The 25,343-nt window shown below is 36.3% G+C and overlaps 6 protein-coding genes across 12 annotated transcripts; 1 reads left to right on the top strand and 5 right to left on the bottom strand.

The window, feature by feature from the left end:
• Positions 1 to 91: 91 nt before the first annotated feature.
• On the bottom strand, positions 92 to 3,500 carry LOC111011229 (glycosyltransferase BC10-like). The gene is made up of 10 exons (XM_022284929.2): positions 2,379 to 3,500; positions 2,142 to 2,258; positions 1,961 to 2,061; positions 1,795 to 1,866; positions 1,564 to 1,645; positions 1,375 to 1,455; positions 1,216 to 1,257; positions 1,062 to 1,145; positions 671 to 817; positions 92 to 578 (listed from the first exon to the last, which is right to left on the bottom strand). Exons 1-10 carry the CDS (start codon positions 2,655 to 2,657, stop codon positions 444 to 446), a joined length of 1,140 nt encoding a protein of 379 aa, XP_022140621.1. The 5' UTR covers positions 2,658 to 3,500; the 3' UTR covers positions 92 to 443.
• Positions 3,501 to 3,591: 91 nt separating this feature from the next.
• On the bottom strand, positions 3,592 to 6,348 carry LOC111011023 (uncharacterized). The gene is made up of 5 exons (XM_022284629.2): positions 5,882 to 6,348; positions 5,613 to 5,769; positions 4,972 to 5,022; positions 4,803 to 4,895; positions 3,592 to 4,004 (listed from the first exon to the last, which is right to left on the bottom strand). The coding sequence occupies exons 1-5, from the start codon at positions 6,037 to 6,039 to the stop codon at positions 3,951 to 3,953; spliced, it is 513 nt and encodes a 170-aa protein (XP_022140321.1). The 5' UTR covers positions 6,040 to 6,348; the 3' UTR covers positions 3,592 to 3,950.
• A 370-nt stretch (positions 6,349 to 6,718) lies between these two features.
• On the bottom strand, positions 6,719 to 12,329 carry LOC111011186 (hyperosmolality-gated Ca2+ permeable channel 1.2). Of its 7 annotated transcripts, none has more exons than XM_022284864.2 (13): positions 12,091 to 12,329; positions 11,699 to 11,967; positions 11,241 to 11,586; positions 10,471 to 10,617; positions 9,907 to 10,042; positions 9,643 to 9,744; positions 9,280 to 9,399; positions 9,116 to 9,196; positions 8,674 to 9,014; positions 8,338 to 8,583; positions 7,819 to 8,143; positions 7,314 to 7,547; positions 6,719 to 7,234 (listed from the first exon to the last, which is right to left on the bottom strand). In XM_022284864.2, exons 3-13 carry the CDS (start codon positions 11,552 to 11,554, stop codon positions 6,974 to 6,976), a joined length of 2,307 nt encoding a protein of 768 aa, XP_022140556.1. In that variant the 5' UTR covers positions 11,555 to 11,586; positions 11,699 to 11,967; positions 12,091 to 12,329; the 3' UTR covers positions 6,719 to 6,973. The 7 variants fall into 7 exon arrangements, with proteins under 7 accessions (XP_022140556.1, XP_022140557.1, XP_022140553.1 ...); XM_022284865.2 differs by having other exon boundaries at positions 11,818 to 11,967; XM_022284861.2 differs by having other exon boundaries at positions 11,694 to 11,967; positions 12,076 to 12,328.
• A 3,757-nt stretch (positions 12,330 to 16,086) lies between these two features.
• PUX5 (serine/threonine protein phosphatase 2A 55 kDa regulatory subunit B prime gamma) lies at positions 16,087 to 19,883 on the bottom strand. The gene is made up of 4 exons (XM_022284802.2): positions 19,282 to 19,883; positions 17,438 to 17,711; positions 16,836 to 16,931; positions 16,087 to 16,709 (listed from the first exon to the last, which is right to left on the bottom strand). Exons 1-4 carry the CDS (start codon positions 19,749 to 19,751, stop codon positions 16,323 to 16,325), a joined length of 1,227 nt encoding a protein of 408 aa, XP_022140494.1. The 5' UTR covers positions 19,752 to 19,883; the 3' UTR covers positions 16,087 to 16,322.
• A 964-nt stretch (positions 19,884 to 20,847) lies between these two features.
• LOC111011148 (glycine-rich RNA-binding protein 4, mitochondrial) lies at positions 20,848 to 22,938 on the bottom strand. Its single transcript, XM_022284804.2, has 5 exons — positions 22,588 to 22,938; positions 22,447 to 22,515; positions 21,353 to 21,459; positions 21,147 to 21,268; positions 20,848 to 21,065 (listed from the first exon to the last, which is right to left on the bottom strand). The coding sequence occupies exons 1-4, from the start codon at positions 22,730 to 22,732 to the stop codon at positions 21,155 to 21,157; spliced, it is 435 nt and encodes a 144-aa protein (XP_022140496.1). The 5' UTR covers positions 22,733 to 22,938; the 3' UTR covers positions 20,848 to 21,065; positions 21,147 to 21,154.
• Positions 22,939 to 23,198: 260 nt separating this feature from the next.
• LOC111011134 (ribosomal protein L30 family protein) lies at positions 23,199 to 25,308 on the top strand. Its single transcript, XM_022284776.1, has 3 exons — positions 23,199 to 23,392; positions 24,726 to 24,935; positions 25,050 to 25,308. The coding sequence occupies exons 2-3, from the start codon at positions 24,744 to 24,746 to the stop codon at positions 25,182 to 25,184; spliced, it is 327 nt and encodes a 108-aa protein (XP_022140468.1). The 5' UTR covers positions 23,199 to 23,392; positions 24,726 to 24,743; the 3' UTR covers positions 25,185 to 25,308.
• The last annotated feature ends 35 nt before the right edge of the window (positions 25,309 to 25,343 follow it).

Genomic DNA, 25,343 nt, shown 5'->3' with positions numbered 1-25,343 from the left:
TTTAGGATAAATATTGATATATTTGCTTAAGTTCCAAGTTAAAATGGATATTTTTCCTAAAATATAAAACTTATTTATTTATTTTTTCCTTTCATCACTCAGACTTTTGTCAAATCAATAGAATTACCATTTTTACAAGAACTAGAACATCTTCATAGTTCATACATCTTATGTATGTACTTTTAAGAAGGTAACTATAGTGAGTCTATAGGGAAGAAAAATTCCAAAATTCGAAAGCCCTCTTTGTTCTTTCCACCATCTTTCACATACAAACCCCTCGAGTGCAGTGGGATTTTGGAACCCATTTTTCCCATTTAACACACCAAAAATGATGTCCTAAATTCATCTACAACAACATTTTTCAGCTACCACATCAGGAACCTGATGTGTGTTTCCTCCCTTTTTCTCTCACATTCTTTCCACGAACTACATTGTCCGATCGATCAGCCATTGCTCGAGAGACGCAGAGCTGCCCTGCGAGTGAACTTTCTTGCAAATAAGTAGCACGGCGTATACACTGAGTTGACTGAACACCACTCGGTTCGGTGTTCGGATTCATAGTCAATGTGGTTGATTTCCTGGGAGATCAAGATGGTAACAACCAATGCAGGAAAGGTGTTTATAAATAAAACTTTTTGCAGGCTAATACAATAACATTGCCAACACCAACCTTTATTTCTTTCATTTTTTCAGGAGTTGCATCTAAATAATGGAGAGTAACCGGATGCCAGGATCTTCTGTCCCCTTTTGGAATAGAGTTGTTCCATGCAGAGTACGTTAATGTTCGTCGTTCGACTTCATTCTCGAGACCCCTTATCTTACCATAAGGTCCACAGAAAAAATTATTAACATATGTGAATATCATGACAATGATGGATTCGAAAGACTCTGAAATAAGAATAAAGATTGTGCAACATTGATCACCAACAGAAGCTTCTTTGAAGCAACGGTTGCTTTTTGGGCCTTAATCTCGATTGATAAACGCAGGAAATTAGGGTATGATACGGATTTCGAGTGCAAGTAAACTAAAGAAAAAAAGACAGTTTACTGAAACAGCTTACTGAAAGCAATGTCTGCACATAATGCTCATCTGGTATGCAGTTGGGATGAAACTTTATCCGTTGAATGTCAAATTTGTCAACCTCCTGTTTCAAAAACCGCTTATCGTACTCGTCTGCAAATCGATATTTTAGTCAAACAGTCAGAGTGACTTACAAGTATTTGCCTCCCGGTGGCGAGTTCCGTGGGCGGCCATTGCTGCAAAGCGGGAAAAGATAAATCTGATCATGACATGATATTACTGATGCTTGGTTACTAAAAGGCTCTTCCGTACTTGGAGCAAAAATTGAACTACAAGAGAATTTTATTCCACACCTTACAGAATTTCTTAAAGAGAGGAAAAATAATGGCATCGTTAACTACAACTTCAGCATGTCTCCTCACCAAAGCAATCCACTGAAAACAAGACAAGAAGTGATCTATTCATTCTAGGAACTGCTTAGAATCAGTATCTTCTCTTGCATCCATAGAGTAAAATTTTAAAACTAGACAAAGAAGCTAAACCTGAGACCCCTTTCGCCATTTCTCCTCCTGTATTACTGGTGACATCTCGGGATTATATCGGCCTTCGTTAACATTCAAAAAACTACACAATATAGAAGCCAAAGCTACTTGTAATCAACTTTTCCCAAATTGCAGAGTCAGATTAATTTCATTAGGAGGTCTTAAGAATGCTCAGTGAAAACATGGATTTGTGATAAAACGATTTCCATTACTGACTTTTCGATCACATACCTGTCGACAAAGCTTTTCGTAGAAGACATCAGATAACTGTAAGTATGGCTGAAGTTATGCAGAGGTATGCAGCTGCAATTACCGTTAAAAATAGCAAACAAACTTAGATTTTTGGATCGATAATTACAGTTTCGAGCACCAAAACATGAAAGATCTCGAAATGAACCTATCAGAAAGAAGGACAAATCTCTGGTTTGCTGGATCGTCAAGAGCTGCGCCAAAGAGTAGACGTTCTGCTTCTATCATGGTGGATTCTCCCCATAGCACCTGAACCATTTGGTGGCCACAAGAATTCTATTCTGTTAGAGCAAAGAAAACTGAAGGAAAAAAAATTCATGGAGGAGTACCTGAACACTGTTGTTCAATTGTCGACCATAAAAGAAAGAAGACTTGGTGGTTGATTTATTGAACACGAAGCCTGGCTGTGAGTGAATATAAATAGAAAACTTGGCCTCGTCTCCATTCTGTACATTTCATCAATAACAAAAATGTAAGAGCCTCTATAAGAAGTAACTATATTCAAATACGTAATATATGCATAGCTTTCTCTTCATTCATCTATTTATGAGAAATGGATGGCACACCTTGAAGAAATTGGCCCAGAGGAAATCAAGAGGAAGGTTTCGACGAGCGAGGAACAGAAACGCAATCTTGGGAGGTGATTGAAAGCCATGGCTATCACCAAAACCGTTAGTTCTGAATCGGTAGGTGAAGCTGGAGGACTGAAGCTTGAACTCATCAGAATGAAATATCAGAATGGCCAGTGTCAAGAGCATGGCGCACACAGCCACCACCACCTTTGAGCCCACCGCCGTCAACGGCAGGCACGCCGCAGCCGTTGCTGAACCTTTTTTCTTTGTCATTGTTTGATCGCTGGCCTCCCTCTGTGGCTGAATCTTAGTTGCTATATGCTTTAAATTGAAGGCTGGTTTCTGCTATAATGATCTTAAGTTACAAAGTTTAAATTTATGGTGTTAATTATGTCAAGTTTAATGCAATAGTTTTTTAACTCTTCCTTCAGTTTTGATTTCAGACATTTAACACTTAATTTAAACAGACTTTTTTACTTCTTCTAATCTTCTAAACTAGTTGCCACCCAGTTTAGGCGTTGTAAAAACAAGAGAGAGAAAGAAATGTAACGTTTTCCACCATAGAGAAACTCTCACGAAAATACTTCTTTTCCTCTCTCCTTCCTCTCTCTGGTTTTACAATACTCCATTTTCTCCGCAGATTTTCATTTTGCATGCCTTTTTAAACACCGTCTTACACTTCCATGGACAGATTGAAAATTCTTGCAAACAAACAATTCAATGAACTTATATTTCTCTTATCATCCCTTTATCGTTTGTTATGTTTCAATCTATCGGATTCCCTTTTTTTTTTTTTCATATTGTTTCTGAAGTTTTGTGATCAAAGACGGGTCTACTATAGAGCCCCTCAACTTTGAAATATTTTCTTTCTATTATATACCAAATTCAAGTCTCCTTCCAAACTTTTCTTTTTTAATTTACTACTTACTATATATATTCATTTTTAAAAATATAAATATTTATATGTTGGTGAGATGTTCAAATCCAATTTTTTTTAAGTAAGATTTTTCTTCAACACTTTTAAATGGCAGAGCCACTATTACTGAATTTTTTTTTTCAATTTAAGGCATATACATTTATGGTCTCTTTGTCCAATTGTTGCCGACAATTTCTAAGCTTATAAATTATAGTTCATTTTATTTATAAATTTATACGAATTCTTAGAATTATAAACCTGTAAATTATTTTTACTGAATTTTAAATAAAGTCTCGGAACAAGAATTATGATATTGATATTTAATATATAAACACTAAAGAAGTTTCTGTAACAGAAGAAAACTCAATCGAGGATTAATATTTAATCCCTCGATATATATAAACTAGAAACTCAATGCCAATGGGATCAGGAGGCTTTGCCATTATAAAGACTGGCAATAACGAGGCCGGAAACAAAGAATATATTCATTTCTGTATTGATCTGAATCCAATTATGGAAGAAGAATAACCCAGTCCAATACCTTAGCAGCACCCCTTTTTTTTTTCTTTACACTTTCTTTCGAGGTTCGAGCGCATCCTATGGATCATATGTTGTAGTTGATCCCCATGATCAAATTCGATTATTTAATTTTAATTTCTGGTTAAATAAGCTACTAGACATCCCAACACAGCACCTGCAACAACCTGGATCAAGACAATGATTCAATTATCAATACCACAGAGGATAATTAAACAAAAATCTTTATGCCCGAATGAATTAGTACTTTGATAAAGGAAGAAAATCCACCACAGTTTCAGTTAAGACTATCTCTAAGCAGAACTATCAAGATAATGCATAATATGGTTAATTCAGAACAGAATAACCTAAGATGAGAAAAATATACACACACATTTTTATTTTGGTCTGCTTAAGCTATGAGATGACAAGTCTAAACAAGACATATTGACTGAGTCCCATCCCAGCCCGGTTGGATGATATTATGTTAATTAATTCTCAGCCCACAGCAGCATTACAATACTTGGCTTGGAAAAAACAGAATGCAAATGGTTGTTCTCTATGGTAATATTAAAATAGATAGCATATAAGCCATAACAAAAAGTGGGTATCGCAAGACTTTTCATATGAAACCAGTTCTCTAAACATAACATTATCAACTTTTCATATGGTTGCATTTTTTACTGATGGAATGTTAATGTAATGATGCAAAAGAGATCTTGGATTCTGAAGTTACTGATGGAATGTGATTCCCTTGGCATTTTGTAGCTCGCAGAATCCTTCATTTAGAATAGTATTTCAATCATAGCAAAAGAGTCGAGTTTCTTTGTCAATTATCCAGAATATTAACAACTCGCAGGACACCAAATTGCAAGGCCAAGCTTTTAATATCAGATGGTTCCATATCCCAGATATATATGATGTGAGGCAGATGCTCAAGCCTGAAGAAACCAAAACTGAAGCTAGAGAACCACGAAGGCACTAACCTGAAGTGGAGTATGCCCAAGTGAATCTCGCAATGGTCTAATACTGGACAAAGGATGCTCGGGAGGAAACTCACAAACTATTTGGTTTAGCAACTACAATGATCATCAAATGTTGGACTTCAAGAGGGGAAGATAAAAACATAATCTATATGCTTTCTAAAGAACTTACCTCGGCTTGACGACCAGCATGAAGTCTAACACCCGAAGCATCATACATTACCTTCAAGATATAGAAAATATATGAATGTCAGTTACATTAATGATTAAACAGTAAGAAGAGTTCAACCCCATGTTTATAAAGTAATTGATCATAAAAAATATTTGAAGCCTAGTGCATTTTAAATATCAGGTCACAGAAAAAGTTCAGTATGGCAGTAGCAGTCTAAACCAACTTATCAGGCACTATGCAAAGGTACAGACATGTATCAAAAAACAAGATTAACCAAAAAGTAAAAAAAAAAAAAAAACATTTTTGTTCAAACCATCAATTGAAAAGTTAGACTAGCATAAATTGTAAATCAATATCCCAATGGCCGAGTCCAGATTACGCGGGCTTGTGACCCAAGTGGGGGCATTATTCAGGAGGTATTTGTTGTGGCTGATTGGGCTGGACCTCCCTAAATATATTCGTAATTAGCTCAATATTCCCAATGAGCATTGAACTATTTGAAAAAATTACATATAACTAGTAGAATTGAAACCAAATTGTCTCCGTAATCAGGCACAAGGAGAAGAAACAGGAGGAAAGAAATCAAGAATGCTAACAATGAGAAGAAATATCCATGAGGAAGGAATGAATCAAGCACATACGACACATGCAAAGACCACGGCGACGGCGAAAGCGGGTCCTCCGGATCCATCCTGCAGGGCAATAGCAATAGCCAAAGCTGTGACAGTTGCAGAGTGAGATGAAGGCATTCCGCCAGAATCAATCATCCGTTTAGATTCCCATTTTCTTTCCTTATACCTAATCGTCCAGGAAATAAACACCACAAATTAAGCTCCAACCCCCTTCAGATCATGGATAAACATATCGGCAAAACCGGCAATATCAAAAATCAACACAACAGAAAGAGTACCAGGTGGTAAAGAGCTTTAGAAACTGGGCAATGGCGCCGGCGAGGAACGCGGAGAGGAGAGGGAGGTTGGAAGCGAGCACAGGGGCCGGTGCCAGTGAAGACGACGACGTTTTAATGGAAGACGAGACCGCATCCCCAACCGTCATCACCTCATCCATTTACGCTGTGCCCTAAACCAGAACCCCACCTCTCTCTCTCTCACGCTCGCCGGATGCTTCGAAGACGGCGGGAGGATCCGATTCCGATCGGTGAAGAAGTTTGAACTCAGATTGCAGAGATTGGCAGTCAGAAAAGTACAGGAACTGTAAAACACAACATCAATTATCAATAATATTTTGTCAGATCTTGGACAAATTTGCTTAATGGATTCATCTGGCTGCTGCTCTGGATCTTCTCTCTAACGAACTCCAATCTTGTTTTTTCCTTTCCCCCTATTTTGTCCTTCTATCTTCGTTTTCTAGTTGCGGTAAAAAATTTATGCGCACACTTGCCCTTAATACGAAATGTTTGAAAAGGTAAATATATTGTAATATTACTCAGGTTAATTAATTAAACTATGTTTAAAAAAGTTAAATAGTAATTTTCTAATTTCATTAGACTGAATTATAAATTTATTCATCTCAATACCGTTTCAGTGGTATAAAAATGTTGTTCATTTTGCCTGCTGCATTTTAACCTCAACCAAAAAGTTAGAAGATCAAATCTTCACCCACCATAATTATTTATGGTGATCTTATTCCAATGAATGTAATCCATCGACGATGGTGAGGAGACAGACCGCAATGACATCTGTCTCAGTTCCATCACCAAGGGCGTCTCGATTACACTACCGATATATATACATTCAAAGAATTCAAAAAGATTTCATTATTAAAAAGATATGAAGGACCATTAGACTGTGCCTTCAAAATCAAATTACCACTTTGTTATTCCAAATTCACTATATAAGAAATTAATTTAAAAAATCCTACTTCTCTGAAATCTCAACATCTATCCTAACTTTTGCCTCATCATTTACAGTCCCACCCCCTTCTTCCCTAGTGAAATTTACACCCATTTAAAAACAAGCCCATGTTTCACTATTTCTGAATGTTATGAAACTTGTCTATCAACTTCAGAATGTGAAGACGATAAGGGACCGCTGTGCTTGCTTGGCAATGGCGTATTTCTTCGTGACTGGCGTTTTGTCGGCACCAATGCTGGCTCCTGCTGCCAATCTTCAGAAGCCGTTTCAATTTCGATCTCGTCTTCATCGTGCTTGAAAACGGGATGGACGTATGCATCTTGAAGGAATCCTTTCAAGTTCAAGTTTGGTTCCCTTGTTCGCTCCAATGTATCTTTCATCATTGCTTCCTGAAAATTCATCATTCAACAGGGTGATCAGAAAAGTTGAGCAATCTGAAACAACTAAAACAGTTGGAAGTACACGAACCTGTAACGGATATCGAACGAAAGCCGGTTCGTAACGGCCTTTACAGAAAAAATGAAACCATAGAGTCAAGATTGGCAGTGTGATGAGCAAGGGAGTTGATTGAGCAGCTTCTTTTGTACTGAGTAGTCCCATTAGCAATAGCTGCGAAACAACTAACGCGACAATGATGCGCCCGTGGACATCGGGCCAGAATGCTGCACCACTCTCGTACTCTTGATTGTACACATTTATGATCTACAATTTTCGAGAAAACTTTGTTACGATCCTAAAACTTCAAAATACCGGTAAAGGTTCAATTTTGAATGCGTAGACCAAAATACAAGAATGGGAATGTACACAGAAAAACACAAACACGTGGGTTAAAGTTGTTCATGGCACCAATTTTCCCCAAGAAGAGGACCATTTATACCCTTCTTTCATGAAGTTCAAACCTTACCAAATTTGCAAACATACAGGAACATGGTAGATTAAACTGCAGAGTGGAAGTGAGGCAAAATAGTTTTACCTGATGGCGGTAGACGATGTATGCCAATCCAAAGAATACTACAATGAATGGAAGGAGAAGAGGCGTGACTACAGCATAAACCAGGCCGAGTAAGAAATAAAGCTGAATTCGCGGTTCGCCCGTGTTGAACTCAAGAGTTCCTGGATCCATGGCTTCTTCTCTATCCTTTTCGGTCTTCACCAAGAAGAAGTTTCTAAGGTGGTAAATTATCAAAGGCCTAAGTCTAAGAATCTCGGCAGCAATTCCAGCCCAACCATCCACCATTATGTAGGTAATAAAGAAGGTTGCCTTCATGGGGATGGAGACACCGATCGTCTTTGGAATCCTGCAAAAAATTGAAGTGATTTATGGGAAATCATTGAAAGAATTCAACTAGCTATGATGGAAGGAAAACTAAATATTGTTTTCCATAATAGAATCTCAACCACAAATGTATAAACAAGACATATTATTCCTGCCAAATTATTGGCCATCATCCGTGAATGCTTCATAAATAGTAGATTATGAGTGATGGCTTACTCATTTGCAGACTGATGGAGGAAGTTATTAAGTTGTTGGAACGCAGTTCCCGTAATTATACTGCCGAGAAACACGTTGACAAATAGGAATATGTAATATTTCGTGGCAGATCGTCTCTCTAGAGACGACAGACTAATAAAGCCTTCAAATTTAGACATCAACATCAGAATTGAAGGCAGAAAGATGAGAAAAATCTTCAAAACGATTCCGGGAAGAAAACCTTGGATAATCGACTTTATGAATTTCCTGCATTAAATGAACAGGTTATATGTTTAGGAGATAAAATCAAGAACAGCAAGCACCAGTGGACAAAATGTGGAAAGGAAGGATACTCACAATTCAATTATGGGTTTGAGGAAGGGAACCATTTTCTCTATTCCCTCAATGTTTGCAAGGGACTGAACCAATGCAATGGGGATCATGAAAAAGAAGGTAAGGAAGAAGAAGGCAACTCCTGCAATAAGTCTCCTGATTGCCAGTGAAACAAAAGGAATCGCCAAGTTATCCCAGTACACGTCACGGGGCTCGGGAGCCCATTCTGTCAACCAAATGGTTGGATTTCTTGATTGTTGAGTTTGTGCACAAACAGCAGCACCCCACCGCGATCTGAAAGAAACAAAAGCTGCTGGCATGATCGATTTAGGATCGTGAACTGTCTTATCCGCCTCCAGTGATATCTAAACATAACCATTTGGAGAATAATGCAAGTCACATCTCGATGATGTCATGACACTATTATCGTAGGAGTATGAATGAAAGACTAGATTGTATGACTCACTTCTTTTGATAGGCTTTCAATTTTGGACGAATAATAATTTATGGCATCGACCCGATCTCCCCAAAGACCTAGAAAACCGGTCTGCTCACAGGACGTTAGTAATAGAAAACATGTAAAGTCAAGTGGAACATCAAAGGATTACCAGTTCAAAAGCACTAGAGTACCTTTACGGTTGCCCTCACAGATTGGTTTCGAGAATATTTAAGTTGGTAGAAATCCAGCCAATTCTGCATCTTTTTCTTCTCCTCCACCAACTTAGCGAGTTTATTTGCATCATATACAATCTGCATAAGCGTAAGCAGCAAGTGTCAAGAGCACATAAATCATGATTCCTACCAATATCTCAGAAATTTTTTTTTAGAACTTGGAGATATTAAGGATGTCAAATATTTCATCATATGTTTGTTGGCTATCCTTTCCAAATTTCTTAAATCCAACAAATAGGCACACTTTTTAACGTTAATATATGCACACTTTGCAAGTACATCTGTGGCGTTTTGTACAATTAATTGTGGAAAGATCTTGACCTGATGAGTCAGATAATGTTCAGGATGATTGACCAGGAAAAAATGTTCAACGAGCTCGCTAACTGATTCATCAGGGTCTGGTGGTACATTTCTAACAATCACCTGCATCATGCATTGATGTCAGAAATAATGGAATCCCTTCCATTCTTCATATTCCAAAACAGTGTTCCATTTCCAACGAGGTCTGGAATTTTGGAATTTTCAAAGAGCTTGGCCACCTCAAAACCTGGTTAATAATAATCGGTGATTCAAGGCCAATCTTACCGTGAACTGATCTGGACGCCGATTTTCAGATGCAAGAAAGTGCAGCCTCATTGACGCAACAATCTCATACTCCCTTCTTAACACATAGCAAGTCCAAAAGGTAAAGACATAAGCCATGACCAAATGGGTCCAGAATCTGCAATAAGTGATTATAAAGAGTAATGACTAATGAGAACATCTTTTATGATCCAACATGGTAATGAAATAATAAATCTTACAGATCATTCATCAATGCTTATTATCTGATTGTCTCCCCATCCTAGAAAATCATAACTTATTGTAGAATTTTCTCTCTTCCTAGCTCAAATTTTCACTCCCATTAAGAAAATTCTTGTGGGGTTGTATGATGAAAACTGCTCTAGCTAGGAAGAAGCAAGAGATCATTTATATCAGTTGCCAATCATCTCTGTTTGACTCAACAAATTCATTTCAAAGTACTGAAAAGGCAATCCATTAAGCATGAAGGAGATATGGGATTTGAGAACTAACTGTCTGACAACTTAGGAGGAAGAAAAATCAAGCATGTCCAAGTGAGTGTTTCTTAAAAAGACTTCTGCAGCATACCTACGTGATCCAATAGGAATGTTAGAAATGGAAAGCTTGTCTATATTGCTGTAATTTAAAGAAGAACCCTCCAAAGTTCCATTTGTCCAATTAACAGGTACCATGATTGCGAAGGCCAGACATGCAATGGGCACAAAAATTTTGAGCCTGCAACCAAATGACAAGGAAAGATATCATAAAAAGCAACAGAACTTGCAGAATCAAAATAATAAACAACTTTGAGCCTAAAAATTTGTGATAGCTACATATTTTCTTTTTGGCTATTTTAGGATAAAAATAAGCTATTTTATTAGAGATGCGAACTTTTGATAAAAGGAGGTGGAATACAGGGAAACATGTGGAGGAAGAGGATAAGTTACCTAAAGTGCTGTGGCTCTTTAAGCATTCAAACTCCCGATTTTTCCCACAACAATCAAATACCCAGCCATCAAAAATTAAAGAAAACAAGCTTGGTAGTCAAAATTGAGGAAACCGGGTTGAAAAGTTTTGATTGTTCTCTTTAGTTCAACATATTCTTTCTTGTCTACAGAGAAGGGGGGGTTTTAAAAGATTAGAGCTTCAAGGGCATATTGTATACAGATTGAAAAGATCACCTCACTTTTTGAAATTGTTGTAAAGAAATTGAACCTAAAGAACAACAATCATTCAAATTTCATTTTAGCAAGAAAAATCTCTAGAACAACAAAACCTATGTGAAAGCCAATTTACAGTGCAATAGGAACATTCATATGGTAAACTACAAACTACAGAGAAAGAAGATCCACAAATACCCCAACAAGTAAATCCTCAGGTAAACCGCAGAATCGAGCCCAGCGTGATCAATTAACTCGGGTTCTGGCATTCGCAGAGCTGCAACCATCCAGTTCAGAAACTTCAAGTATGATCTGAAATCCAAATTGACAATTCTGCCTACAATTGCACCACTGGACAATGGGCTTCCTCTTAAGCCTTTAATGTACCATTTGGGAAAGTATACCCGGTCGTTCACTGGCTGTATCCGAAGTAAAGCAAATACTAGAAAGAAAGCAAGGGCACTAAGAATGTTTATGGTTGCCCCAACTCCTATGTCCGCGATGCTTGCCATTTATATCCCTTTGAAGTAAAAAATAAACCGATCTGCACAAAAATATAGGACCCTTCTCAGAAATATATCATCACCATCTGCAGAAAATGGGGACGAAAGAAAGAAGTGACCACAGTCACAGAACTAGTTGTTCTTGAACCTCACTACGTTTTAGGAGAGTCAAAAGAAAATTATAAAAAAGTTTAGAACAATCGTCTGCTCCCCACTAGCAACAAATCCTCTAAAACTCAATCGCAGATCCAACGAAGTCACACTCTGGGCACCTTCTTTTAACGGTTTCAACTCAGAATCTTGCACAACTAGAGCACCAATACTCGCGAGCCAACCAGTTCTCGTAGTAGACAACACAAAGCAGAGTCCAGCCAAGAACTTCAAGAAACAAGGTACCCAGATATCCAAACGAAGAGATGATTCTGAGAAATGAATAATAATACCATAAGAAGAAGGGAAATAAGAGGAGAAGAAGAAGAAGAAATCAGCTCACTGTCTTAATCATGTGATGTGTGAACACTGAAGCTCACATTTCAAGCACGCACCTGTCCTTGACAAAACAATAAACAAAGTGAAAAGGGCGAAAGGGTCGGTGATTGATTGAAAAGGCAGTTCAAAGGATTGAAAATGGTGATGGGAAAATGGAAACGAATACGTTTCTGATTTCCTTCCACCTCAAGCAGTTCTTTTTCTAATTATTTTTTATTCCTCTCTTCTGTTCTACGAAGGGAAACTCTTGAATTTCATAGATAGAGGATAGGATGACCAAACCTCATTAACATTGCATTTATTCGGGGAAGGAAGGAGACGGCCAGGCCCTCCCGCAGGCACCACTCTGTCCATTTACTCTAACGGCTCCTTTGAAATCGACCTCTCTGACCTCTCACTCGCCGTTCGATCTCAAATAAACGGCTGTGATTCTTCTCATTTCAATGTACTCTTTTTTTTTAATTCTATTCAATGCATCTTTCTAATGGACAAATTCTCTGGTTTTGATTTTTTTCATCTTTTTCTTTCTCCAAAACAATCATAATTCCTATATTTTTTAAAAGATTCTTATGATCCGGTTAGATATTTAATAGTGTATTTAATACACGATGATAATTTTTTTATATGTCACTATTTTAAGATAAATAAGAGTGTTGATGAATTGAATTAACACTTGATACTACATATTTATCCAAATCAAATGACGCAACAACTTCGAGTGGATTATTTTTATTGACATAATTGAGAAAATTAAGTTAGTTTTATTGTAAGTAAAATGTGGGTTATGTAGAATAATGGTGAGAGTAGTGTTGCTAAACCCTAAAACCTATAATAATTTCACATGTCACGTCACATCTAAAGAGACAAAACTAAATTCAAACTATAAAAAGGATAGACTAAATTCAAATCATTAGGGCTAAAGTGGTAATATAACATTTTTCTAAAAATATACAAGGAAAAAAGTGATATCGGATGTCAGTGAAAAATTTATAAAAAAAAAAGAAAGAAAAAAAGGTCAACACTACCTACGTATTAAAATATATAATAGATATTTATTTTAAAATTTAACTTTGTGGGTCTTGAAGAGAAATGGAAGGATCGGCATCACAATGAACTGTTGCAAATAATTGTGAAAAGGAGGACCAAAATGAAAGGCTTTGAGATGGCAGATTTGATAAGTAATAAAGATTTGGGCCATACTTTTTTAAGAGCAATATCAGTTGGGGGCCATAATTAGAATGTGGAAACTCTGTTTAAGGTATCGTCGTCATTATTGAAAAAGCAAAGGGCAAAAAAAAAAAAAAGTTTCCCTTTTTACCTGCTCCGTTTCTATTTATTATCTTTCCTATTTTTGTGTAAAGTATTTAAAAAAAAAAGAGGCAAAGGTGAGTTGAAAAGAAAGGAAAATTTTTTAAATCCATTTTTAGAATCATTAAATTGAATCTTAATTACTTTAAATTGCAACAGCTAAATGGGTAAGATTCACGTGGTCTAAAATATGTATTTATATTTGTCTAATTTATTTTTGTAATTCTGATAAAAGAAGATAAATAATAAAGCTAAATATAGACTTTGAGTTATATATGAAGACACATATAATAAGGTTTCCTGAAATAAATAATCAAAACATAAGGGTGCCGACATGCCGGTATTGTATGGTAGTTGGTAAGTCATTTTTTTTCCTTTTATATTAATCTCTCTCTTCCTTTTTAAATTTGAAGAACTTTTTTTTCCTCATGCAAAAAAAAAAAAGTTTATTTTCCCTATTCAAAGGGTGGAGTCACAGTATTTTTTCAAAATAAGTCATCCTCATTAGATACAAAGTTAAAAAAATTTAATTATAGGCTTATTTATGGTGTTTATTTTAGTCTCTAATATTTTTAAAAATTTTCAATTTTCAATTCTTTTTATGTTCTTAAAATTTGAATTATACTTTTGTTTTCTCTTCTCTGTTAACAATTAGGCAACAAAACAAATTACAAAACATACTACACACACCCAAGTTACATCTAGGTTTATCTTGAAGCACCCATCGAGTAATTTCATCTTAAACATCCACAGGCAACTATTCCTATTAGATTATTTTCCTTTCCATCCCTACTACCATTTTTCTAGTTCGTGGGCTACATGACATCCTCCCCATTTGCAAAGCAAGGACGATGCTATGTATAATCTCTATTATTAATAAAACAATCAATTTTGGCTAAATTGACACTATATGAAAAATGACTAAACAATTTGGACATATTTGATAACGATTTTATTTTTAGTTTTATGTTTTTATAAAAGTTATGCTTGTCTTCTCAAATAATAATAATAATGATAATGATAAATAAATAAGCATCTTTCCTCGCAATACAAGCTGTCTGGCCTGAACTTTTTAGCGTCACCCATGACCCACATGCGAATTTATTAATTATGATTAGAAAAGGGAAAAAAATGTCACAAAGAAAAAGTGAGGAATCCAAAAGGTTGCATGTTCTTGATTTGCTTTGCTTCCAATGTTAATCTTTCTTTATGCTCATTTTTTGTGGCATTGGTGATCACGTGGTTTCCAATGTTATGCAACGGCCTAATTGCAAATTATTTGTGATGTACATAAAATATTACATAAACGGAAGCCAGAAGAAATATGTGTCAGTATAGCAAAATTAAAACAGATGTATGCCAATGATTTAGATATATTAATAACTACAGTTAAGTTTTGCAAGAGAAGTCAAACTAAGCATTGTTCAATTGGTTAAAGACACGTATCTCTAACCAGAAAGTCGTTAATTCGAATCCTCACTCATTGTACTCAATAAAGAAAAAAAATTTGTAAAAGAAAGTTAGTCATGAGAATCAAACAATAGACCTTTTAAGATGGTAATCAATATTTTACTCATTGAGGCTAGATTTGCATGGAGATATATCCATGATTTTTTCTTGCATTCCATTAATCAATATATTAAGGTAGGTATATTAGTTTTTTTTTTTAATTCAACGGATCAAAACATCAACTTTGAAGATGTTAATAGATATCTTATTAGAGTAAATTTTGCATGCTTGAACGATAGATAATAAAAGTTATAAATACACATATATTAGTCAAGACCCCTATATTTTTCAATCATCAATAAATTATCTCTATTTTTATTTTTTATAATTGATATTTAGAGCATACATCGAGGTGGAGATTCAAACCACTCAATAATGCTAGTTAAACCCGCATTGCATTGATAGTTAAATCAATGACTTGTTTTAATTAAATTATTTTTGTACTTTCCTACTTCAGAAATCTCTTTCTTTTTCTTTTTTCTTTATTTTTTATTTTTTTATTTTTTTGCAAATTATGCAACCTTCCTTTTAGTTCAAGTTGTGCTCAAATTGGTGTAAAGCATTAACTTTTTAAATAACATATAGAAAATAAATAAATTTTAGAAAGGAAGGCTGTGAAAGATGCTGCCTAGATGGTTGTGACCACTGCCTGTACATTGGTGTAAGGCAATCCAAGTTAATACTAATAATACTAACAACTAATTAACTTGAGTATAGCTCAGCGAGTTAAAATGTATATTTAAAACCAAAAAGTTGAATACTTGAATACTCGAATCTTACTCCACATGCATTAAAAAGAAGAGAATATATATAAGTCAACTTGTATGTATGATGTTCTGAGCTGGAGACTTGATAAGGATAGGGTTGACTTTGTGCATGTCAGCATTGAGAGAATGCCAAGCTATGAGGATGATCAAAGGAAAGCTTTAAAAGAAGATATATTCAACAGTGAAAGTTAGAGCTATAATGTTAGAGATAGAGTTAGTCTTATGGTGTGATGGTAAGGGTGATATCGGTTTCAGCTACTTAACAGATAGCGATGTGATAACTGATAGGATTGTGGTATGCAGTATGCACAACACCAACCTAATGACTCTTATCTTTATTGCATCCATTGTTTCTTGTTAGTTGGTGACCCATAAACAACTAATGATTGACGTGATCTAAATAATGCCTCACATACTATTGGAATTCTACAGCTCACATTCTCATTCTCTTACCCAGGCGTCGTGTCGTGTCCTAATCCTTAGGATATGATTTGATTTGTGGTATCGTTCTTTTCTTATGGCCCTGGGAATACAACTTTACTATCATAACATAATAGTTCAATTCAAATGGAAACTGGAGGCCACATGTCTAAGCAAATTTATCCTTAAAAGCATAGCATAGCTATCAAAACCCAAAATAAGACGTAGGATGGAAAAACATGCTCTGTTTCAACGTTTGCTAACCTTTGCCGCCAGCCAGCCTCCTAGAATTTCTGAATCACAACAGAATTGGCTATTCCAGCTTGTTCTATAGTTTGATCCAGATCGGCCAATTGTTTGGGAGGGAACCCCATCGTCTGGAGTTGGTAATTTCTTGCACCACTAGGTCTTGATGCATCAATGAACCCACGGATGTCCCTGATTGTATGGTGGTGGTTGAAACGCGACACCATTCGTGTCCCATCTGCCAGCCTTAGCTGAAGAGAAGTTATTGGCAGTGACTCGTCTACAACCAAACCTGTTGATGGGAGCGGAGCAACACTAGGTGAAATAGCAGCAGAAGTACGCTCGGGAGCAACCAGGTTTGGTGAGTCGCTCGCTAATGTTCTCCCAACACCTTGGAATGGAGCATGGCGGCGCTTCACCGGTTCCTGTTTTTAGTAGGAGATGAAACAGGAACAATAAAAGTCAAATGGAATGAGAGAAACGATGCACAAGAAATAGATTATAGAAAGGAATAATAACATACTGGATTATAGAAAGGAATAATAACATACTGGGTAGTCTTCCTCCTTTCTGACAAGATTAACATGGACAGAAGTCCTCCTATCGGCTGGTTCAAGCTCTTCCGGGCACTCTGATCTTCTAATACTCTGCCATAATATAAAACATGTCATCAGGGACAAGCATCCGTTATGAATAATAATGGCTTTTAGATGAATTGTGAAAGTAAGATCAATGAAGCTGAGGCACATCTTGAATCTCTATAATCCATGGCCAAAACTTTAGGGAATCATAAAGCCTATTATCACACTAAGTTCAAGAATAATAAAACCAACTCGGTTGTCGAGTGTTGATAACAAATATACCTAAGACATTAACTTATAAGCAGCAAAAATATGGAGTATAAAGTACTATGCAGGTTATCCGAGACTGGGAAGGTTGAAATCCTTTCATCTATAAGAAATATTAATGGCTTCTTCGATATTCAAGTTCTGAAGAGCCAGATCAAATGATGTCAGTGGGCATTAAAAAGAAAATTAACATCAAAGGTGACAGCTTACGCTTTCAGACAAGTTGCAAGCTCAGAGACCCTTGAGAGAAAACTAACTTTGGGAACCATGAATAACACAAAAATTGGGCTTTCAGACACTGTTACCTCTAAAAATGGTGCATTTTCAGGATCATCCAACCTCCGTAAAGGACCATCATCAATGGAGAATCCATTCCTCCAAAAAGTGACAGTGTGTGTGACAGCCTCAGGGTGCCTAGGAATTGATGGCATTGTCTCACCAGAGAGCAATCTTGCAGTTCCAGAAAAGCTTTTGGAAGCTGAAGATGGTTCAATAGGTACGTCTACTGCTGATTGTCTGGCTTGGTCAAAAATTGCATCGACAGAATTACCTTTGGTAGGATCCTGGACAAGCATTCCACTGCCAAGAAAAAAGTAAAAGAGAAGCACTAAGCAGTGTCACCAAACTCAAGTAAACTTGTATTTTGTAACATGGACTAATACTTATCATCTGGCAAACATAATCTTAAAACTGCAAACATATACTTTCTCTCTTACACTAACATATAAAATTCGACACAGAAATATTTTAGAAGCATGCCTGGTCACAAGAGAATAAGACAACCCAATTTAGCAAAACATAATACATACACCACCGGTACATAATTACCATCCTTACTGGAAGATGAACTCTGATCCCATTCCAGGTTAGATGACTGCAAGTATTATTTTATTAAATAGATTGCGAGATAATAATTAATCTTATGTTTTCGTCCATACATTGTTTCTCTAGTATAATTGCCTTGCCACATGAAACAAAATATGTGCAGCAAGTAAATTAAGGATTACTGACTTTGTTTGGACTATTATAAATATCTCCAAGCCTTTTTTTTTAAATATATTCATAAGTGTTCAAACCAGCTTGCGCACACCTCCATTATTCTCACAAGACAATCATCCGACATCACTACATTTGGTTACCAAGATAACTCATAAGATGTTAAATCACAGGTGGCCACCATGGTTTCAACTTATTCCCTTTAAATCCTTTACTATTTACATTAATCATTATTGACCACTAAACCAGCCATTATGGTTCTTCCAATGATTTTCTATCCAAGAACAACAAAAATACTCCTGGTTCCTTCAAAAATTACTTTTAAAAAATTGATCTTTTCCCTCGAGGGTCGATGCTGCTCCTATTCACTTTCTTCTAAACAAGGATGACATTAGGAAGATATCCATGTGATGTGGTTTTTCCTTCGAATCAGAAAATATAGGATACATCAATATTTGAAACAAGAAAAAGATGTATAGAAGAGGATATTCTATGGAAAATATTTCACAAGTGGATGTCCATGTCCCTTTCAAACAATGTATGAAAAAGCAATGGTCGAGCGACATTCACATACTTGAAATTTGTAAGCATGATAAAAATCTAGATCAAATAACAATAAAACTTACTTACCAATAAAATCTTTAAATTAGGCATTGGTATGTAGCATCAAAAAGCGAGGAAGTTCATAAAGCATTGAAATAGGAGATAAACTAAATCCTACACGTTCCGCTTACGCATTGAAAAATGCAGTCAACTGAATCGTATGCTTTTCCCGAATAAAATAGTCATAATCTTTCCCAGTAATCGGTTAGAAAAACAATTGACGCGGACCAAAATTTGCTCATTGATCATTAGTATTTTTCGTACAAGACAACTACTGTCAAAAGATAAGAAACTGGAGGTACAAAATCATGTTCCTAGAGAACAATGACAATCTGAAAATCGACAACCTGAACAAATCTGACCCGTCCAATCGTCAATTTTATTAGAAGGCGAAAAGCAGGTCAAACAAGATACTGAAAAAATTCGTAATTTTGGGAGTCCATGAGAGTTTCTTCAATCCAAAAATACGCTTAATGCAACTATGAAGAAAATTAAACCCCTCTCAGAAGTCAATTAGAGTAAATCTAGATGAATAAAAAATCAAACCTACCTCTTCTCACCACCAGTATAGTACTCTTGTAGCTCATCAGAGTCGCTATCAGAGCCGTCCTCCGCCGGCCGGTTTAGGTCAGAAAGCGTGCGGATGCGACGTGTCCTGCTCCCGGAAGCCCTGTTGTCAACCTTCTTATCCGCTTCGCCCATAGCTCTCCTGGAACGAAGCTCGTACGGAGGACGAGAAGCGGGTGGGGAAGGCGAGCGAGAACGCGACGGCGACTGCGAAGGAGAAAATTCAGGCGAATCGGTGGGTGGGATTGGGCGTCTGACAGAGTCGGTGGGGTCGACGGCATCGGCGGTATGATTATCCAAGAAGGTGGAAACGGCGGCGTCGAGGTCCCAATTGTGGCTCTCTAAGAAGAAAAGGGCTTCCTCTTTGGAGGAGGATGTGATCTCGATGAAAGAGTTGATGAAAGCAGCATTTGCTGCTGCATCAGGTTTCGAGTCATGAGCTTCGGTTTCCATGGGAGAATTTCAGTGGCTTCAACTCGAACTGATCTCCGTCTGATCTGATAGTGAAGTAGAAGAAGAAGATGATGGCTTGGAGCTTCGGCAAGCCTCCATTCCCACGTACATTGATTCTTTTCTCTGAGAATTAAAAATAAAATATCTTCTCACCCGTACAAGTCAATGAAACGACGGCGTCTAACCGCCCCACCCTAATCTGGCATATCGTTGAAACGACACCGTCTTGTTACTCTACGCACCCTTCTGCACGTCCCGTATCAGGAGTCCTATTATAAAATTAAATCTATTAAATTATTCGAGCGCATAAAGTCAATAAAACTAGAACTAATAAATCTATAATTCAATAATTTATAGGGTATTAAATTATCCAAAAATCTTATTTTAAATAACAGATGCTACTTTCCTTAAATAATAATAATAATAACAATAAATAGTAAATAAATAAATAACATATAGTACATACCAATTTGACATAATTTAATTAGTTAAAATATATATCCTTAATCAAAATGCCACAAATCCAAGTCTCACCCCACGTGTTCCATAAATTAAGTTCCATAAATGTATCTAGACCCTTATAACTATGAACTTTTAATTATGTTTGAATTATTGTGTTACTACTAATAACTAAATTCTTAACATTAAAAGTTTTATTGATAATCAACTTATATATAAAATTGAACATTTTAAAATAATCATTTTTTTAGTACACATTTTTAAATAATCAAGAACCTAATAAATAGATATCTTACCCATGTTCAAGTTATATACCTATCCTACATATAACTCATGATTTACTCAGTACCTTTTAAAATAATCATTAATAAAAATACAAAAACCAAAATGTACGAGATTCGTATCAAAACTAAAAATGTGCTTGAATACCAACTCCGATAATCAACTACTGAACTCAACTGAGTTATAAGTTGGAGACCATCGAGATATCGGTATAGCACAGGCAGCTATGAGAGGAAATTCAAGTTCACCATCCGTCTTTACTTGGGAATGAAGAGGGGAACATAGCATGTCACAAATCAAATAAATCTAATGAACTAGACAAGGATAGTACAAACATGGAAACCGAGATTTCTGAAAAAAAAAAAGAAGGTGAAATATCAATTATCTATCATGACCAGTAAAAGAAAGACCATAAGTAGTGTTACAAAGCATTATGTTGCCTCATTTATTTCAATATATGTCGGCATAAGAGCTTACAAGCAATAAAGCTAATTTTGTATCTCTTTTGGCTTTATTCAACAATCCAAACTTGAGGTTCTCCACACTGTTGGTTCCTTCTTGTCTAGTATTCACCTGCAAAACCAGCTTTCAGATACAGAGTATGACCTAGGGATTAAACAGTTCAAGATTACATATTAATGCTAGATGAAATACCAAGAGCTTCAAGATTTCTGGCCCACAACATTGCCGACATTTGAAAGTCGAGGAACGACAACAGGTCCACCACGAACCTTGTCAAGGGCAAAGCTTATCCTCAATGGTCGCCCTAATAAGGCCTGCAAGTGATGTGAAGACTCTCATTCGACTAATTTATGATGACATATTAAAAGTGAAAAACTAACTTTTTTCTTATGACTTGCCTTTCCGTCCATTGCATCTTTCGCACATTGTGCATCATCTTCATTTGTAAAGTTTACAAATCCAAAGCCTCTGGATCGACCTGAGTCTTTATCATACACTATTCTGACTGTCAAGAAACATTATACCATTCAGAACATAAGAGGTTTAACATAACAAAACTCAACATCTGAGCGGTCTTGTCCAGTGGCAGAAGGAAAAGGATAGAAACTTATGGGGTGGAAAAATAATTGCCATATACTTTGTATCACAGTGGTCATTGAGTTTCATCCTATGGTTATATCAAATGAACTCCATAAGCTATTTGATGAAGTTTCAGAATGATCACCAATGCACGTCACATTCCTTTCAGCTCATACATGAATTTCAATTTCCCATCTAACAAATTCGTAGTACTTCCCAATTCTCTTACGTGCAGATTTTTCATTCTTGAAAATTTTCATCGATTCCTGTCTTAAAATTCCAAGAAAATCACAGAACCATAGTAAAACTCGATTAAACAGCATGCTCCTAGTCCTATCTTTCTTAAACTCGTTTGCTCCCCTGATTTCCACCAGGCAATATGTCTGTAGAAAATATTAACGGAAACTAGATTGATACGGATGCCTATGTAGGCTTTTCTATCTTCCATTATTCGGACAACTTTTCTAATCTCTCTATCTAAGGAGAAATTGTACAAATGGATAAAACTAGAGAAAAGGGCAATAGAGCAGCAAGACTGTGGTACTATATTTTTTCTTCAAATTTTCAGGTGACCAGATACCAAAGTAGTAGTAATAATAATAATCTATTTTGATTTTTGACAGTGGCAAGAGAGGAAGTCCCAAGTTTCTTGAATTTTGGTAGAAAATTCACGAATCAATATTTTGACTCCATGGAGGAAAACGCACATCTCTCTTTACAAGACATAAACCAGTAATCTTCAATAAAATTTAAAAAATATCCTCAGAATTATGAGTGACAAATGGCAATGCAGCAAAAAAGTTTCGACCCAGAAGCACACATGATGTACTGAAATCGACTAGACATTTCGTCGAACATATTGACGACAGCTCAAATAAAGACTTCAAACTTGTAACTTAACATTCGCGATTACCTTCAGTAACCTCCCCAAAGGAAGAGAACGCATCTTTCAAGGATCTCTCGTCCATTGACCACGACAACCCTGCAAACCGCAGGAACGAACAAGATCAATTCAATGAATAAACCATTTGAAAGATGCGAAAGCGGCACGAACCTGCAACAAAGAGCTTATTGTTCAGCGCAGAAGGAGAAGACGAAGAGGATTGAGAACAGAAGCAAGGGCATCTCAGAGTTCGGCTCTGGATATTGGTAAGAACTCTTCTGGCAACCAGCATGAAGGTGTTCGTGTTGCTCATCATTGGTTATGCTTATCGTAAAATTGATTTCCCTCGAAAACTTTTCCAATGCTGAGAAGGCAGACTGTAGGTTTGAAAATCACTTCTCCTATTCTCAAAATCGCTTCATCAATAAATTAAAAAATTAACTAAAAAAATAAAATCAGACGTTAGATATTGCAATTTTGAAAAATCAATCGGACTTAGAATTTCTTGTTTAAAAATCATTCCTTCTACTATCGTTGAGTTGAGATAGGAAGATGGTAAATAAAATTTTTTATTTTTATAATTTTTCAAAAATATTTATCAATAAGTAGATATTTTCATCCATATTTAAAATTTGTTTCTAAGTTATAAAAACTAAAGTAGTTGAAAAGAAAAGGAAAAGAAAAAAGCCAGAAATTATAATAGACCCGGTCCAGCCCGGCCCGTTTAAGTTTCCCTTTCCTATTACTAAAAATTAAAGTTATATTAAAAATAAAAAAAGGGGTCAGCCGAGCCCTATCATCGTTTCTCAATTCTCAGTCTCTCTCTCTCTCTCGATATTTCACTCCGTCTGAGACGGCAGCGTGAGCCTGAACTTCAGCAGCTATTTCTTCACCTCTCCCCTTCAACTCCACACTTTTATCTCTCATCGTCAAAGCTAGCGGCCCTCGATTCCTCTCCTTTCTCCTCCTCGAACTAGTAAGATTGCAGTTTTAGGTTCTTTTCATTTGCGATTTTATTGCCTTGTGCTTCCTCCCCGTCTGATCTTCTGTTCACGCTTTTCCTGCAATCTAATTTTTGGGGCGTTTTGTTTACATGTGATGTTAGGAAAGATTTATTATTTTACTGGGCTAATTGGTTTATGCCAATATTATTGAGTTTGAGCTTGTTAAGATTGATGGGGTTCTATACCATTCTCAGAACTGTTCTTTATCTTTTTCCTCAGTTTACGGATCAGTTTCCATTTTTAAGTGGTTCTTCGTGATGTGCAGACACCAGTTTGATTGATAAACTTATGTACATCTGTTCTTCAAAAGAGGAAAATCTTCAGTAAATCAAAACTTTGGTATCTTTTAATGAATAGCTGTAAGGTGGGATGTTTGGCATTCAAATATCCTGCCTCTTTTCTTAGTTTAAAAACGTTTTTAATATTACATTACTCCCATAACTAGTCTTAAATTCTATGCTGTGAGTGTGACTTAATACTGTAGGCACAGTACTAAGGGTGCTAACTGAAATGGAACCGAAATGAATTGGTAAAACTGGTTTTAAACTGAAAAACGATTGGTACATTTTGCACGTCTGGCAAACTCAACATTATGGTTTCAATTTTTGGCTTTGTTGAACCGAATTGAACCATGTGAACCCCCAACATTAGTTCTATCACAATGCTACAAGGTAGAGATCCTCCTTCTCAGCTGTTCCGTATTGAAACTATTTCACTTCCTAGCATGCATTTCACCTTTGAAAACGTTGCTTTTGAGACTGAATGCTGTGTCTACAGAAAATCTTATGCAAATGTCAAGCACTATATTGATGACAATGAACTAATTAATTTCTGCATCTGCACCGGAACTGTTTTGCTTCCAAGCTTGCAGTTCCACCTCTTTAGAACATTGCTTTTTATTATTGGAAGTGCAAGGGGTGGTGGTGCAGTTGGCTAACACATAGGTTTCATAGCTTAAAAAAGAGTTATCTTGAGGTCGAGAGTTCGAGCCTCTCTCACCCCAACGAATTTTATTGGAAGTGTCGAGTGGACGTGAACAAAGCAAAACAATTTATTTCGGATGACAAATGCAGCATAGAAGTGCTTTCTACTTACTGTAATCAGCAATATCTTTTCATGCATTTGTTGTGCATCTAGAGCATTGGTGGAGTTTTCAAATGATTTTTTGTTTACTTCAAAGTTGGATACCGCACAAGTTTTTCATTCTAACAAGCCAAAAGATTTTGTTGAGATACTTTGATGGGATTGTTGAATGTTGATATACTTGCGGAGTCACATTTTCTTCATCTTTATTTTGTTTTGTAGATTTTTGAGATCTTGGACATGAATGCCTTCAAGGCTTTCAAAGCGAATGTCCCAATTGCATGGAGTCCTAATCTTTATATCACATTAGTCAGAGGGATGCCAGGAACAAGGAGACTCCACAGACGTACTTTAGAGGCATTAAGGCTTGGGAAGTGCAACCGAACTGTCATGCGCTGGAACACACCAACTGTTAGGGGAATGATCCAACAGGTTGCTTTATATACTCCTTGTCTACAGTGTACAAACAAGCACTAGAACACAGTTTTATGGGGACTGAATGCTATCTCATCCCTTTTTTCTTTGTTTTGCTCAATTTAATTATAGGTAAAGCGATTAGTAGTGGTTGAAACAGAAGAAATGTACAAAGCACGTAAACAGAAGGTGGAACAACACAAGGCTCTTCGACCTCCATTAGTTGTAAATCACCTTCCTGTTCCAAGTTCTACTTCTGCTCCTTGAAAACATGTATTGCTGTTAGAGGTCAGGTCTACTTCTCAAGTATTGGGACGATGTTGAAAAGGATTATATTTGAGCTGTGTATTTTTCTGGAATTATTTGTCAATCAAGGCTTTTATGCTCTACACATCTTCCTGAGTCTAGTTGCGAACTAAAATAATT

The sequence above is a fragment of the Momordica charantia genome (genome assembly GCF_013281855.1).
Source record: "Momordica charantia cultivar OHB3-1 chromosome 2 unlocalized genomic scaffold, Mcharantia_2.0 BLBB01000002.1, whole genome shotgun sequence".
NCBI classification, from domain to species: domain Eukaryota; kingdom Viridiplantae; phylum Streptophyta; class Magnoliopsida; order Cucurbitales; family Cucurbitaceae; genus Momordica; species Momordica charantia.
The sequence above is the reverse complement of the archived record's forward strand: the minus strand, read 5'-3'. Positions and strand labels throughout refer to the sequence as shown.